The sequence below is a fragment of the Mus musculus genome, chromosome 7 (genome assembly GCF_000001635.26).
Source record: "Mus musculus strain C57BL/6J chromosome 7, GRCm38.p6 C57BL/6J".
NCBI classification, from domain to species: domain Eukaryota; kingdom Metazoa; phylum Chordata; class Mammalia; order Rodentia; family Muridae; genus Mus; species Mus musculus.
The window spans coordinates 143,568,751-143,584,850 of NC_000073.6; the positions used below are offsets into that span (position 1 = coordinate 143,568,751).

At 49.0% G+C, this 16,100-nt stretch overlaps 1 protein-coding gene and 1 non-coding gene across 8 annotated transcripts in view; both read right to left on the reverse strand.

Annotated features, from left to right (window-relative positions):
• Cars (cysteinyl-tRNA synthetase) overlaps window positions 1-16,100 on the reverse strand; it is a 42,861-nt gene that overhangs the window by 11,521 nt on the left and 15,240 nt on the right. For all 7 annotated transcript variants that reach the window (XR_378611.2, NM_001252593.1, NM_013742.5 and 4 more), the window contains 10 exons: window positions 15,898-16,047; window positions 7,836-7,976; window positions 7,168-7,256; window positions 5,763-5,884; window positions 2,734-2,846; window positions 1,792-1,920; window positions 1,270-1,399; window positions 1,083-1,186; window positions 650-747; window positions 183-372 (listed from right to left, as the gene is read on the reverse strand). Coding sequence is in view for 6 of the 7 variants with exons in the window: in NM_001252593.1 (NP_001239522.1) it covers window positions 183-372; window positions 650-747; window positions 1,083-1,186; window positions 1,270-1,399; window positions 1,792-1,920; window positions 2,734-2,846; window positions 5,763-5,884; window positions 7,168-7,256; window positions 7,836-7,976; window positions 15,898-16,047 (1,266 nt within the window). In the remaining variant the exon portion in view is untranslated. The remainder of the gene's footprint in view (window positions 1-182; window positions 373-649; window positions 748-1,082; window positions 1,187-1,269; window positions 1,400-1,791; window positions 1,921-2,733; window positions 2,847-5,762; window positions 5,885-7,167; window positions 7,257-7,835; window positions 7,977-15,897; window positions 16,048-16,100) is intronic.
• Mir7064 (microRNA 7064) lies at window positions 1,921-2,009 on the reverse strand. Its single transcript, NR_106031.1, has one exon. It is a non-coding gene; the product is annotated as a microRNA 7064 (primary transcript).

Below are 16,100 nucleotides of genomic sequence, written 5' to 3' on the forward strand. Positions count from 1 at the left end.
TGCTTTCAAACTCCAAGATGGGAGAAGAGCAATGACCAACAGCTGTGATTATAGGTGGCTCTGAGGATCTACTCACACTTCAGGGAGGCCTCCAACCAGGATGACTACTCTGGTTAGCACGTGGTAGCTTCCAAGTATCACTCAGGAGCTAAGTTCCATCATGGCCCTATCGCCAGGCTCACCTTCAGCATGTGGGTGAGGTACATGGCAATGTTCTCCAGCAGAGCCCGGTTGGGCCTCCTCCGTTCAGCCTTCCTGGCTGCCATGTAGAGGTTGCACTGACTGACCAAAGCCCGCATCTCTTCCATGACAGTCCGGGTGTCAATGTTATCACACAAGGCTTCGTGAACTGCGGTCTTCTTGCCATAGAAGCTGAGTAAGGAAGAGGAATGGAAGCAACAGTCAGGCCTGATGCTCCAGCACAGCTCTCTGGAGCCCAGCAACCAGAGTTACTGCCATCAGCAAGTATTGCACTTGTGACATGTGACAGGGCCTGGCCTCATCAGCTACCCAGGACAGGCTATGATGGAGAGAGATCTTCAGCCAGCCATCCCAGAACAAACACACACACACACACTCACACACACACAATCTCTCTCTTTCTCTCTCTCTCTCTCCACCCCCCACCAAGGAAAAAGCTCCACCTTACTTCTTATTTAGCTCCACTTCTTCAGCTTCCCACTTTTCAAACTGGCCAGTGATGTCTACAGGGGCTCGGAGGATGTCTTTCACATTTAAGAAAAACTCCTGAAGTTATAAAAGGCAGGTTAATGGCATTTGAACAAGCTTCTACCTACCAAGACTTGTCATCCTACTGACATGATGTTACTTGAGGGGAGATCTGTCAGCACAATGCAGAGTTCTAAAAGAACACTTATTCCTTGGGACAGAAACGTGACATAGTCCCTGGGCAGGAAGCCTGAGTCAGAATGAAATGGTCTGCATGTGAACATGGTCTTCCCTTTGCAGCTATCAGTTTTAAGAAGAGGCACCAAGTGGCCATCACTGTGCCCTGGCTTACATCAGAAGACCCACACCACCCACAATGCCCCTCCCACCTCTGGCAAGAACTGAGCACTCACGTTCATGAATTTTTCATACTGAAGAGCAGACTCCATAGTGTTGCTGGAATAGTCCAGTGTGTCTTTCCATGAGTGCATGAGGAATGCCAGTCGCAGCTGCCGTGCTGGGGAGCAGACACATGGCTGCCATTATTCCCAAGCAGCTGCTGGTACCCACGCCACGGGCTCCTGCAGCAGCTGTGCTCACCTGAGTGCTTCTTCAAGGCATCTTTAATGGTGATAAAGTTTTTCAGTGACTTGGACATCTTGCAGCCTGCTATCGTCAAGTGGCCCGTGTGCAAGAAGTACCTGACCCAGCAGTCATTTTCAAAGTAGGCCTGAGTACAAAGAAAGAGACAGGAAGGCAAGGCTTGGGGCCTGGGGTGAGATCTCACCTGTCAAGAGGTGCTGGGTACTTAATGCATGGTGCATGCACCGTGCATGAGGTAGGTGCCACTTCTCTTAAGTGGAGCACCTGAGGCTTGGAGGCAATGTGCTGGTGACCTGCCAGCCGGGCAGGACTTGCTTGAACCTAAGCCTGCCTATTAGTGAAGGTCAGGCTGTTATCACTGGGATTCAGACAAAATGACCAGGGTTCAACCCTCCCTTGGCTCCCAAAATTGCTGTCAAGTTTATCAGGAGGCTCTTCCTGAGGGTGCTGCTGATGTCTGTCCAGTTGAGCAGGAGGACATCAGCTCCCTTTCTAGCAAGGCAACCTGTCTTTACCTACCTCCGACTGTGCCAGCTCATTGTCATGGTGGGGGAAGCGGAGGTCAAACCCTCCACCATGAATGTCCATTGAGGCTCCCAGGAGCGTGCCTGCCATAGCAGAACACTCTATGTGCCATCCGGGACGACCCTAGAGAGACATAAAGGGCCCTGCTGACCATTCCAAACCTGCCCAGGCCTTTACTACTGAAGCAAATGACCTTTATGCCTCTGAACCTCACTGCACCAGCTCAAAATCTTCAGAGGAATAAACCAAGGGAAAACCTGTTTATATGGTTCAGTCAGTCTGTGCTGTGGCTGAGCTAGAGTCTCGAAATTATTTCTAGATCCCCAAGCATTCAACAAGTGGCAAATAGCCACATATACCCAAGTCAAGGATGTCACATACTCATCTGGACCTCGGCACCAAGAACATCAACTTACATGCATAGAAACCCAGAGCAGGGCCGGAGAGATGGCTCAGCGGTTAAGAGCACTGACTGCTCTTCCAGAGGTCCTCAGTTCAAATCCCAGCAACCACATGGTGGCTCACAACCATCTGTAATGAGGTCAGATGCGCTCTTCTAGTGTGTCTTAAGACAGCTACAGTATATGTACATATAATAAATAAATAAAATCTTTAAAAAAAAAAAAAGAAAAAAAAGAAAAGAAAAGAAACCCAGAGCAGAAGTCTCCAAGGCAGCCAATCTGACTACACCCCACTAAACAGATCAGGAAACTGAGACCTAAGAAGAGAAGCTGCTTGCCCAGAGGCCCAGCTCCCATGTGCCCAGCAGCTCTTCACTGCTCCAGAACTAGGTTCTGGTCCCAGCAGCACTGCCCACCCTTTTTCAGCACCCACTCCACCAACAGAGCTGCCCATTAGAGGACTAAAGGAGCTATGCTAGCAGCCTATGACACCATCTTTTCTCATTGCCCCTTCTCCCACCAGTGGCTTACTTACCTTTCCCCAGGGGCAAGGCCAGGATGGCTCGCCTGGCTTGGAGGCCTTCCACAAGGCAAAGTCATTGGGAGAGCGTTTCTCACTAAGGCGGTCAGCAGAGATGCTCAGATCACCTGTGAATGGTTAAAGGCATTGGGAGGGTCATTTAGTATCAGGTGCCTATAGGAGTGTCAGCACTCAAAGCCACTCTGTGTGTCCATGGTCGAACTTTCTTTCTTTTCTTCTTCTTCTTTTTTTAAAGATTTTATTTATCTATCTATCTATCTATCTATCTATCTATCTATCTATCTATTTATTTATTAATTTATTATATGAGTGTACACTGTAGCTGTCTTCAGACACTCCAGAAGAGGGCATCAGCTTTTTGTTAAGGATGGTTGTGAGCAACCATGTGGTTGCTGGGATTTGAACTCAGGACCTTTGGAAGAGCAGTCGGTGCTCTTAACTGCTGAGCCATCTCACCAGCCCACAGTCGAACTTTCTTGTTATTAGTCAATTAACTTGTGACAGACCTGAGTACCGATCACTGCCTATCAGCAGTTAAGTCTGACTCTGAGCCAGAGTCTCAGCTACTGTGCTGGTTCTAGAGATACACCTGCCTCCTGAGCTGTGACGCCCTGTCTGTAGGAGGCTGTTGCACTTTGGGCTGAAGCTAAGTGGATGTGTGGCTCACTGGAGTACAGCTCGGGGAATCTGGTTCATGCAGGTGGGAGCCCAGGGTCAAGAGCACACTCAGCTGCCAGCATGCTGGTTTTCAGAGGGGCAAAGGTGTGGCCGAGCTGCTGTGCACCACTTTGTGGAAGCTGAGGTGAATGGTGACACTCCCCCTTGAATTCACAAAGCAGCAGATAAAACGGCTGAGAGAGATGAGGGTGCCTGCTAGGTGGCTTTCCGGCCAGCTTCTCTGAGGCCTCTCAGCGGTGGTGGAGGGAACCACTGGCCAGAGGCACTTGGGCAGGTATCAGATGACTAGAGACCCAAGAGGGATAGCACTGTCTCCAAGTACACAAAAGACCTGCAGACAGAGCTGCTAAGGAGATAGGGACCCCACTGGGGATCAAGTGTATATTAGATGAATGGACAGAGTAAATGCCTTCCTTCTACCTCAGGCTCAGGCCCTGGACTACAGAAGCCTATCCAGTTCTTCCATCCATGGAGCCCGTGGGAAGCCCTGGAAAAGGAAGAACCCTTGCTACTCTAGGAAGCGAACTCGGAGGAGCCATTTTTGAGCTGTGGTGGGAGGGAGACAGTGCTAGGGCATCCTGAAACACAAGCTCCAGATGTGGGACATGCACTGGATGCAGAATGCTTGAGCACGACTCCTGCTGCCACCTCCTGGCCCAGAGACAATTACTGTTACGTCTTGGTGTGCTCATCTGCAGATGAAAATAATCTCCTCATGAGAAATGCAGATACACACAGCACCCAGGACAAACCTTAGCCTGGCTCCTGTTCCTTTCTGCCATTTCTCTGCCAGCAAGAAGCACCCAGAACCACAGCTATCAACATGCTCTTCAGCCAATCTAGGCCGGCAGCCAGGGTTCCGTGTTATTTGTGAGTGTGGAGAGTCAGCTCTCAGCTCTCATTCACCTGCCTTTACCTTCACTCCTCTGTGTTCTCCAAGCACTGCTCTTTCTTTGTTAGTTTCCTGCCTCGCTGCCTGGCTCATTTCCTTCCTCTCTGTTTATTCCCAGCTACATGTACCTGGCGGTCAGCATTATACCCGCCTTTTGTGGCTCTGTGGTCTCCTTTCCTCCTAGGGACTCAGGTAGCTTTCCAGTCTCCCATCCCTATAGTGTGAAGGCCTTGCATACCTGCACCTTGGCCAGACAATAAAAGGACTGTTTGGGAGTAGCTCAGAACTTTCTGCACCTGGCCTGTGGTCTGGGAACATAAAAGGGAAAGATCCTAGAAGCTAGAGAGATGTCAGTGGTTATGAGCACTGGTTACTCTTTGACATGATCTGGGTTCATCTGAAACCCCCACTTTCTGACCTCCTCGGGCTCCAGGCACACACATGGTGCACAGACATACAGGCAAGCAAATACTATACACAATATAAACAAAATGTCAAAGGGGAAAGGTGTTACTTGATTCCTTCAACCACACCTAGCATATTCAAAGCTTTTAGTCCTCTGTTAACCATTGCCTACCCAACCTCTCTGATTCTGCAAAGTATGCAAGGCTGGCATTCGGCACATGTCAGCATGTGGTCTTGGAGCCCTCAGCTTTATCACTGTGAAGTCACCTCTTTAACACCAAACACTTCATCTAGCCACCACTGGGCCCAACATCAGTGATGACCTGGCTTAGTTCCTCTCTTGCCAAGGTTCCCATGTTATTTTGTTGAGCTTTTCACTTCTGCTATTTCTTTAGAATAGCGCCCCAAAGCTGATATTTTTATAAAGTCTAAATTTTAGTGGCTAGACTGACTTCTTAGAAACAAGAGGTCATCAGGAGATGTACCTGGCATGAAGGTAATTCCTCATCTTAAGGACAGCGTGCTTTGCAAACCTTGGATTTTGTGAGCCTCTACTTAGCTTTACTGTGGGATAAACTTCTGAAAAGTGTTTTCACATGGCTCTTCCTGATCCAGGAAAACCCTGACACCTGTGTTTAAAATACTTAGAACAACATCACCAAACACACATCGCTGCACATACATCTAAGCAACACACTCTGTCACAGGCTCTGGGGCATCTGTGTCAGGGGCTCCATCAGAACAGATTAGGGTCAGGCTCGGGGCCTCTCTGACAAGTGCCTATTACAGCAGCTGAAGACCCAGGAGCTCTGTGTCAGGGCAGTGCAGTGCTGACTTCTCTGTTTCTTAAGCAATGCTGTCTTGAGAAGAAAACTCCTGGCACTCCTTTTAGGGGAAGCAGCCTGCTCTCCATGTGCCTGTGCAGGGTACACGGATGCCCATGTACCACCATGTTTCCACCATGACCAGGAGGTAGAAACCTGGCGCGGGCCACGAATGAGGAAGAACAGCTTAGCTTTACTTCCACATGGGCTCCGTGGGCTCTTACCTTCCCCTTCCTGAAGTGCCTTCTGATCCCCAACGGCCTCAGGCACCAGCTTCCCATAGGAGTGCTTTTCACTAGCAGCAAACTTGGCTGTGTCGAAGTAAACAGATCCATTTGAAGCATAACTGGAAACAGGAGGAAAAGAGATCTCAGCCACACACAAAGCACTGGAGAGAGAACATAAAGGGCTAGGAACTGCCAAGGCCTGAGGCCACCAATCCTCTGCTCTCTGCAGTTGGTCAGAAGCCAGTTTCATGGGCCGAGTAGGAACAACAGGGATGCCTCCCGAGGCATCCCTACTCAACAGCCCAACGATGGCATAACCTCATGTGACACACCTTCTCTTCTGTCTGCATTCTACTGTGTAATCCTGTCATGACTCTCTCTATGTCTCTACTGTATTTCAGCACAGAAGAATGTCCTCTCTGACCCAGCTTGCCACTTGGCTAGACCAGTGTCTCCTGCTGCCCTGCAGCCATCGGTCACGTGGAGTGGAATGGCACTGTCACTCCAGAGGCAGCTGCAGCAGACACTGTGCATAGAGTCCTCTCTTCTCTAGCCTGAGCAGCCAGCAAGCAGAGAAGGGACTTGAGACCAGGTCCAGTGATGCAGTCAGCAGGTGCACACCAGGATTCTGTCCGAAACTCACTGTTAAGACTCCTCTGAAAAGGCTAACTTGAGTGACATGGGAAAGTTTGCAGTTGTCAGACATGCTAAAGCAGTAGCAGTGAGCTGGGTAATGTCTACACTAAAATCACAGCCAAGCAACAGGAGACACACTCTTCAAGTGTCTGAATGGTACCAATGTCTCGAGGGGCCCTGCAGTATCCAAGTGCACTATCATGGCCCCAACTGACACGGTCATCACTGTCAAGCTGCCAAACAGATATTCAGGCAGGTCTTCCTGATAACACCTAGGGGAGGCCACTGGGCCACTCAGAAGGATTCTCATTGCTCTGCTAGCATAATGCCCACCACACTGGCTGGTTTAGTGGGAAAACAAACACGCAGTAGACAGAAAAACCTGGTCCTTCCCTGTCGGCAGGAAGAGGAGGCTGAGGACAGCTGAGCACAGGCCTCTGGGCAGTCATGAAGCCTGTAACAGAGTTTCCAAAGAATGGCTGCTGGGTGCTAGTTTGTGGTCAGATCTGCCTCTCCAGCCTGCTTCCTGACTCAATTAGCAAAGTGGCATTTTCCCAGTTAAATGCTTGTGACAACGGCATACTATGTATGTATGAAGCAAGGGTTTCATCCGTAATGTAGTGCAAGTTCTTGCAGGGGAGCTAGAGTGAAGAGGAGTTAGGTCAGGTGCGGGGCCGGGCGGTGAGAAGGTGTGGCTCCCGTTCCCAGACTCTCTCCCCATGGAGCTGTGCGGCCTGGCACAGAAGGAGAGGTTTCTCATGCTCACCCATAACCATTGTCCACAATCTTCTGGACGAAGTTCACAATTTCTGGCACATATTCACTGACACGGGTTAGGACATCAGGAGGGAGAACCTGTGGGGACAGAGTCTCAGCACTTTCTCCTGACAAGCGTGAAAACTTCAGCCTTTGCTAAGCACACTCCTTGAAAAGCACATGACTGTTGGAACTGCCCGCAAAGAAGTGGCATCCCTGTTCCGTGGGACACTGTGGCAGAAGGATCCCAAGTTTATGGCCTGCGGGGATATTCCATAGAAACCCTGTTTTAAAATAAAAGGTAAGGGACAGAGAAATGTTTCAGCAGGAAAAGAGACACAAGGTAGACAAGAGACCTAGTCCCTCCCTGTCTGGGGCAGGGGAGGTGGCTGATACCTGAGTATGGCCGCTGTACAGTCATGAAGACTATGACCCTGGGTTTCTGACGCCTTTTCAAGAAAGTCCTAAGTGTCAGTCATGGGAACAATACGCATGAAAACACAAAAATAAGGAGAAGCATCTCACCCTTCATTCAAGTTCAAGGCTTAGTCAGCAACTCACTGAGCTTGCAAAATGAAGATGCTGTGGACCACAGGCTTTGTGGCTTTACCAAAATAAGAACTTGGACCACAGGTCTTGGCCTGAGAAAGCAAGGACCAGGCAATACAAAGCACTCACATTCAGGGCTTCCATGTCTTTGTGGAACTCTTCTTCCCAGAACTTGGGCAGTTTGGAGAAAATCGAGTTGTCAGTCACCTCACTGCCACCTGTGGAATCCAGCCAGTCAGAGAGCAAGTCCTTTGCTTCCTCCAGCAACACCTAAGAGAAAAGAGACCCACCATACATGGGCTAGGTTTCATGCGAGCAAAACCAGCAAGATGCCAGCAGCCAATCAGTGCCCTGAGGTCACAAGCAGTCTTGCAGAACAGCATCCATGAGTGTGAAACATGCTCCACTGTGAGTGTGAAACATGTACCAACTGTGTGTGCTCTTGCTGGGTGAGAAAATGCCTGTCCTCACCGTCCCAGGAAGAATGTTTTGAGCATGTTGCCTTCAGCAGTGCAGGGCTGTGAGGCCATACAGGCAGTCTGTACTCCATCACAGGGACACAAAGCCAAGAGCAAGGAACAGAGGACAACATGCAGATGACCTGGCACAGCAAGGACACTAGGGAGGTCACAAGGTCTGGCACACTGGCATGAAAGGATGCAGGGAAGCTCGCAGGCCAGCAATGCTCTCAGTGTTCCTGGAAGTAGCAAGGCAGACCTTTCCAGGGCGCTCACATTCTTCCCCACATGAAGGGGTAAGGGACACAGAAAAGGCAAAAGGAAGCTGGGTTGGTGGCTCATGCCTTTACTTGAAGCACTTGGGAGGCTGAGGCAGGACTACTATGAATTTGGGGCCAGTCTGGGCTATAAATAAGGAAGCCAGGTGTGGTGGCATGCCTTTAATCTTAGCACCTGGAAGGCAGAGGTAGAGGTTGAGGCCAGCCTGGTCTACACAGAGAGTTCTAGAACAGCCCAGATTACATAGAGAGACCTTATCTCAAAAAAGAAAAGAGTAGTGACCGAGTTTACAGATAAGTACTGAGTACAAGTGTCATGTCTAGAAAAATGTAACCTTTAGATGACAGGCAACAGCGAGCCACAGATGCCATGGAGATAGTCCAGGCAAGTGTGAACAGAGGAATAAACCCTCTGTTTTTGAGGGTAAACTTTGAGATACAGTCTACTAACCACTACATACTCCAGAGATAGGGCAGGGTGGCTGGAGAGGAGTGGTGACTGGGACTTGAAGTCACCTAAAATGGAATGTGACCAGAAGGGTAGAACAGAGCTAGGCCTCTAACAAGAATTCCAGAGAGAGGAAGGGAAGCCGCAGGAATCCAGGAGAATGCCCAAGGACTTCTCAGAACTCAGGTGACAGCCTGCAAGCTGGCAGCACATGCGTATCTGGTCATATTATGAGATAGCAAGAAGCCGCAAGAGAGTCTTTAGAAGGAGCTAGGCAGAAGAGAGACAATAATTCATAGGACAGCATTCTGTCCTTAGCTACTGCTGACATTGGGAGCTGGGAGTCAGCAGGGCAGCCCAGGGGCTTGGAGAAAAATGTACCCACGCAGCACATCCTGCAAACCACCCCTGAGACCTCACTGGAATGGACGCCAACAGCTGGACTCCCCACTCTCAGCAGTGCTTCTTCAAAACTGCCAAAGAGAGAAGACTCAGAGCCTAGGGACAACCCATCCAGGCGCGACTAGGAACTGTCTCGTCCAGGGGAAAGCTGGCTCCACGGGGATCCAATCCCTAAGAAAGTGGGTACCATCAAAATCTAGTCCATTCAAAGGTCATGGCACCAAAGCCATAGTATAGCCTGATCTATACTGTGAGTGTTCTTGGGAGCTCTGGAAAGGTATAGGCTACAGAGCCCAGCCAGCATCCACCAGCAAGGGGGGTGAGGGGGTACCATTATCCTGCACTTTTTAAAAAAGATTTTTATTCATGAGTATTCATATGTGTCTTCCACTTGAGCGTGAGTATAAACAGAGGCTAAAGAGGACAATAGGTGCTCTGAAACTAGAGATACAAGTCGTTTGAATCACTCACTCTTAACTACTGAGTTGTCTCCCCAGCCCAGAAACCTGAATTTAACAGCTACAGGCGACAGGACCAATGGATGCTCAGGAAATGCTGGGCAGAGAATGGAAGTCATGAAAGTGCATCTGACCTCAGCGAGAAGAGACTGGGGTGAAAGGGCAGAGGGCTGAGACACATAACAGAAGCTTTAAAAGCAAGAGACTACAGCATGCAGTTGGGAACTGTGAAGGAGCTGAGTTCTGACCTCCCGGGGTTACTTGGACAAGAGGGGGAGCATGTACTTTAGGCCATTTATTCAGTTACAACACGCAGCACTATTTCAGAGGTGAGCAGTCTGATGTGTGCTGGGTGACAACTCCCACTCAGCACTGCTTCAAATGCGAGCTGGGAAAGGATGGGTGTGTACAACTGGACTACTTCAGAGAAGGAGCCCATGAGGCAGCAACCAGAGGCCAAGAGACACTATAGCACTGGGTCTCACACCTGCAGTACCAGCACTCAGGAAACCAAGGAACGGGGAGAAAGGCTAGCCTAGGCTATACTGATTGTAAGATAGCCTGCCAGAGATCGCTCAGCAAACGGGAAGCAGGAGGCTAGATTTCAACAGCTGCCCCAGAAACAGGCCACTGACTAGGGATAGAGGTAGGCTGGTCTTCAAGTCCATGCTGGCCATTCAGTGCAGGGGACAGTGGGCTGGAGTACTTCTAGAGACTAAGTTGCCTTCAACATGACAGGAGATGAAATACCTCAGAAAAAAACTAACCTTACTTGACCCCTAATCAGATGACCTCCAAATCTATAAATTCGGAAGAAAAAAAGACTGGATTTTAGTTTCAATGCCAGCAGTGAGGACACGCAGGGAGTGTAAAAAACACTGTGCCACTCACACAGCAGGTGTGGGGTAGAAACAAAAGCACAGGCTCTTCTTAGCTCTAAGGGAACAACATGAGGTCCTGACAGCAGACAGCTCATGGAGCCATTTGGGCAACAAAGTCAGCAATGTGACAGATAAGCCTGGAGGGACTCGCCAGGGTCAACTCCCAAGCCAGTCACCATGCTTTACCAGGTTCTCATGGTTGATACCTGTGGGACACGAGGAGAAGGGGCCTTTCTGAAGTACAGAAAGCCTGCCTGCCCAACTGCCCTGGGCTTCATGTTTCCCAGAAGCCACGGACTCACCGCTGATACTGTGTGAGAAAGTGAGGTGTTTAGGTCACTGCCTTTCAGTGAATGGATTAGTGTGCACCGTGTAAGAGCCAGAGGTGACCTTCCCACATGCCCTCTCTTCCCAATCTGCCCTCTGACAGTGGATGATGGAGAATCCCTTGATCCTTAACTTCTCAGCCTCAGGAACTATAAGGAATACATCTCTATAATTTTTAGTTTACTATTCTGGTATAGTCACTCTCCATGACCTATGACACTGACTTCAGGAAAGCTATTTAACCAATGAGGAACCTGCCAAAGCTTCAATAGAGCAAAGAATACTGGAGAAGGAAATGGCCAACCCTGGCCAGCTCTAATCAGCTTTTTCCAGACAAGCAGGGAAACCGAGGACCACTTGTGAGGGTCACAGTGTAGGCCAAGATGTCAGTGTCTATCAAAGGGCTGCCTCTCAGCGTTGACAGGCTGTGAAGAGAGGGGGTAGAGCCTAGCAGAAGTCAGGCCACTAGGGTGGGCCCTTCCCACCTCTGCTTTCCAAAAGCCACAAAAGGAGCAGCATCCTCCATCCCACTTTGCTGCCATGCTGTGTAGTCTCACCCCAGGACAAAGCATCAGGGCCAACAAAGGCCGCAAACCCCTGAGGCTGACTCAATAGAACACTTCTCCTTCTAAGTTGGCTGCCTCAGGAATTTGTTGCAGTAACACAAAAAACAACCACCCTAGGAAGGAAGGAAGGAAGGAAGGAAGGAAGGAAGGAAGGAAGGAAGGGAGGGAGAGAGAGAGAGAAAGAGAGGGAGGAAAAAAGGAAGGGAGGGAAGGAAGGAGGGAGGGGGAGAGAGAGAGGGAGAGGGAGAAGGAGAAAGGAAGAGGAAGAGAAGACAGAAACCTACTCAGCATGAGCTGGTGAGAGGGCTCAGCAGATAAGGGCAGTTGCTACCAAGGTTGACAGCTGAGTTCAATCACTGGGACCCACATGGTGGAAGGAGAGAATCAACTCCTGCAAGTTGTCCTTTGACCTCCTCATTCATGTGGTGGTATGTGCTCTCACCCTGACAAATTAATAAAAATATAATCTTAAAAAAATCACTCAATGAATCGGTATAGCAGTGTGGTGGTTAGGAGGAGGATGTCCCCACAGGTACAAATATTTGAAGACTTGGTCCCTCATAGTGGTGCTATTTGGGGTGGTGGTAGAACTTTGCTGGCAGAAGTACATCAGTGGGGGTGGGCTTTGAGAGTCTATAGCCTTCCCCATCTGCTGTTGGCTCGCTCGGCTTCCTGCTGCCATGCTTCCCCCATCATTATGGACTCTTTCTGGAACCATGAGCCACCACCTGGAGCCACCCCCTCAAACTCCTTCTTCCTTAAGTTGCCTTTGTCCCTGGAGTTTTTTTTTTTTTTTTTAAAGATTTATTTATTTATTTTATGCATGTGAGTACACTGTAGCTATAGAGATGGTTATGGGCCTTCATGTGGTTGTTGGGGATTGAATTTTTAGGACCTCTGCTAACTCCAGTCAACTCTGCTCGCTCTGGTCGGCCCCTCTTGCTCTGGTTAACTCTGCTCGCTCCAGCCCCAAAGATTTATTTATTATTATATATAAGTACACTGTAGCTGACTACAGACATACCAGAAGAGGGCATCAGATCTTATTACGGGTGGTTGTGAGCCACCATGTGGTTGCTGGGAATTGAACTCAGGACCTTTGAAGAGCAGTCAGTGCTCTTACCCACTGAGCCATCTCTCCAGCCCGTCCCTGGAGTTTTATCACAAGAACAGATACTTATCTGCTACAAGTAGCAATGAACAAATGAAGATCAACATTTTTTAAACCATTCCTTAAAATAGCTCCAAAACAGTCATGAAAAGGTGCTTGACAACACTTGCCATCAAGGAAATACTAATTAAAACCCAGCACAGCCAGGCATGGTGGCAGGCACCTTTAATCCTTGCGCTCAGGAGAGAGAGACAGGGGAATCTCTATGAATCCAAGGCCAGCCTGGTCTACATGAGTTCCAGGCTAGCCTGAGATAAAAGAAAGACCCTGTCTCAAAATAAAATAAAATAAAATAAAATAAAATAAACAATTACAGGGGCTGGAGAGCTCAGAGGTTAGGAGCACTTTGATGCTCAGCCATGGCAAGGTAAATCTGGATCCTAGTATAGATACACATAACCACGTAACTGCAGATCCAGAGGATTTGACTCCCTCTTCTGACCTCTGCACACACATGCACACACCAAACAAATAAATAAACCCATCCCAATTACCAAAAGCCCCACACCTATGATAGTGACAGAGTCTTCAGGACTCTGTTGATGGCACCTCAGTGGGGACTCCTTTAAGGCCAGTGAAGTGCAGAACGCTGCAGAGACTTTAGAAATAAGCATTCATTCGCCATATGATCTGGCAATTACATTCATTATTTACCCAAAAGAGCTGAAAACGTATGTCCACACAAAGCCCACACACAGCTGTCTATAGCAGATTTATTCATAACTGCCAGACCTGGAAGCAGGATACCCTTCAGATAAACAAGTGGGTCTTATCTAGACAATGGGATACAGAGTATTAGCCAGTGCTAAAAAGACAGGCGCTATGAGGCCATGGAAAGGAATGGAGGAAACTTAAACCATGTATTTCTATGAGAAGCAGTGGCACTATAAAATAATTACAGATACCTGGTTCCTTACACAAAGCCTCTAAGTTGTTGGAATTTCCTGGGTGAAGGAGCATCTATTGTTCCATAAGGGGACAGCCTTGGAATGGGTCTGCTTGTCAAGAGAGTTCCAACTACCAAGGTTACAAAGGGAAAGGACAGAGGCTAAGCTGATCACCAATGGCTATCAACAGTCTAATCAAACTAGTGTCACAAAGGTTCACAAGAACCCACAGTGTTAGTCACATGTATAATGCCAGCATTTAGGAAGCTGAGGCAGGAGGATAATCAGTTTGAAGCCAGACTAGACTGTGAAAAGACCCTATCTCAATAAACAAAATAAACCAACACAAAAAAGCCAAAGGACATGGTTGGGACGCTCTGGATAGCTGTTGACTGTGCTGAGTGGAGAAACCACAGCCCTGACTGCTGAGGCTCCTGTGAGCTTCCCTTCATGGCTGATCTTTCCAGGACAGCACGTGCTCTGTCCTGGGTGTAGGCCGATTCAGAGGGGTGTGGAATCCTGCAGCATCTGCCTGTTCTCAACCTGGTGTCCCACCTGTGTCACTGTGACCAATCTCAGAGAACAATACAACTCCGCACTGAGTTCCACAGGTCATTCAGAGAACCCAGGGATGTATGATGAGTGTTGGGGACTCCGAAGAGTCACCCAAATATATGGTGTAACACTCAGCAGCAATTCCATGTTAGAATATGGCCTAAAGAAACTCCTAGAAACTTGCACCACAGATGCCACACCACAGCTCACACGTGGATGCACACAGGCATTTGGGAAATGCAAACATAAGCCACAGGTGGGACTGCCTCCCACTCACAGGGACAGCTATCACCAAAGGTATTGGTCAAATGCTGGTGAAAACGCGCAAATGTGCTGTGTCAGCAGACTACCATGATGTAAACAGAATGCAGAACGTGGGATCCTGCAATCCCACTTCTGACATATGCAAAGAGCTTCTAAAAGCAGAGTCTAGAACCGAGATTTGTATACCATGCTCTCAGCACTGCAACAGCAAACAGCAGAACAACATAAATAGACAGAGAATTGGGAGTGGATAGCCAGGGTCCACCAAACAATGGAAGGACACTTGCCTTAGGTAGGACAGAAATGCTGGCCTACGTTGCAACATGGATGAACCCGGAAGACACTGTGCTGAGAGATGCCAACCACAAGAAATAAAACTGCACTTGCTCAAGGTCCCTCAACCATCAGACACACAGAAGGCAGGATATGGTGCCAGGGTCGAGGCAACCAGTGCTTCATATGGTGAGCTTGTTGGTCACCTCAGAAGCATCAGAGAGGTTCTTCCCAGAGGAATGGCAATGACCTCATGTGAACCCATCTCAAAAACACAGCTGAGGGAAAGAACATGGCCCTTAAGAGTATCTGCATGGAGCCGGGCATGGTGGTGCACACCTTTAATCCCAGCACTCGGGAGGCAGAGGCAGGTGGATTTCTGAGTTTGAGGCCAGCCTGGTCTACAAAGTGAGTTCCAGGACAGCCAGGGCTACACAGAGAAACCCTGTCTCGAAAACCCAAAAAAAAAAAAAAAAAAAAAAAAGGAAGAGTATCTGCATGGACTCATGGAGTTGCCTAACACCAGACTGTCTTATGAGAACACAGAAGAGAGAAAACTGAACAGAAAAAGACAGCAAAGGTAGAATGGTCAGCTCGGGTGGGGGCAAAATGGAACCCAATCTATAACACTGAAGCCAAACCTCTCCCAAGTACACCTTCATTCTGCTTGATGACCTACAGCCGTGATCCTTGTGTCTGGTTGCTAGGGCTAAAGAGTGGCCAGCAGGGGGTGCTAGCCAGAAGGGGAAGGACAGAGAGCAGGAAGATGCCCTCGCTTTTATCTTAAGGAGGTTTTCTTAGGAGGGGAGAGTTGGCAAGAGGGAGGGACAGCCCCAGCTGCACCCAGCCATGACTTGCTGCTCACTTCACCTTCAACTGCTGGCTCTGTTTCTGCTACCAAGAAACATAGGGGAAGAGCCAGTGGATAACTGTGGAAAACAGACGGCTGCTCCCCTGCATTCCAAGTAGAAGAGGGAGGAGGGAGCATGGGGGGAAGGCAGCTGCGATATGGGTTCTCAGGTTAGCCCAGGTTCAAGCCCAGTGGTGCTGAGCTTCCATGCCTGCAGAATGGGACTAGAGTCTGGGATCCCAGATGGGATGGGACAGTGATTAAACATCGAAGAAGGGCGCCACAGGCCTGGGTCACCTTGAGTGTGGATCAATCTTGTGCACAGTAAGACGTTTTCATACAAATGGGCCGTCCAGGACCTGCCAGAGCTCACCTGTACTTTGCTGTCTACTTCCTCTCCAGAGAGGCTGGATCGCACAGCCTGTTCCAGTGGTTCTGTGGCAAGTTTCACAGAGTTCTGGATCCGCTCCAGCATCTGCCTCTTGTCGGGATCTGTTGTCTCACTTAACTTGACTGAAAATGGCTACAACCATAAGAACACATCAAACACATCAGGTATGAGTTTCCAGTCCTGTC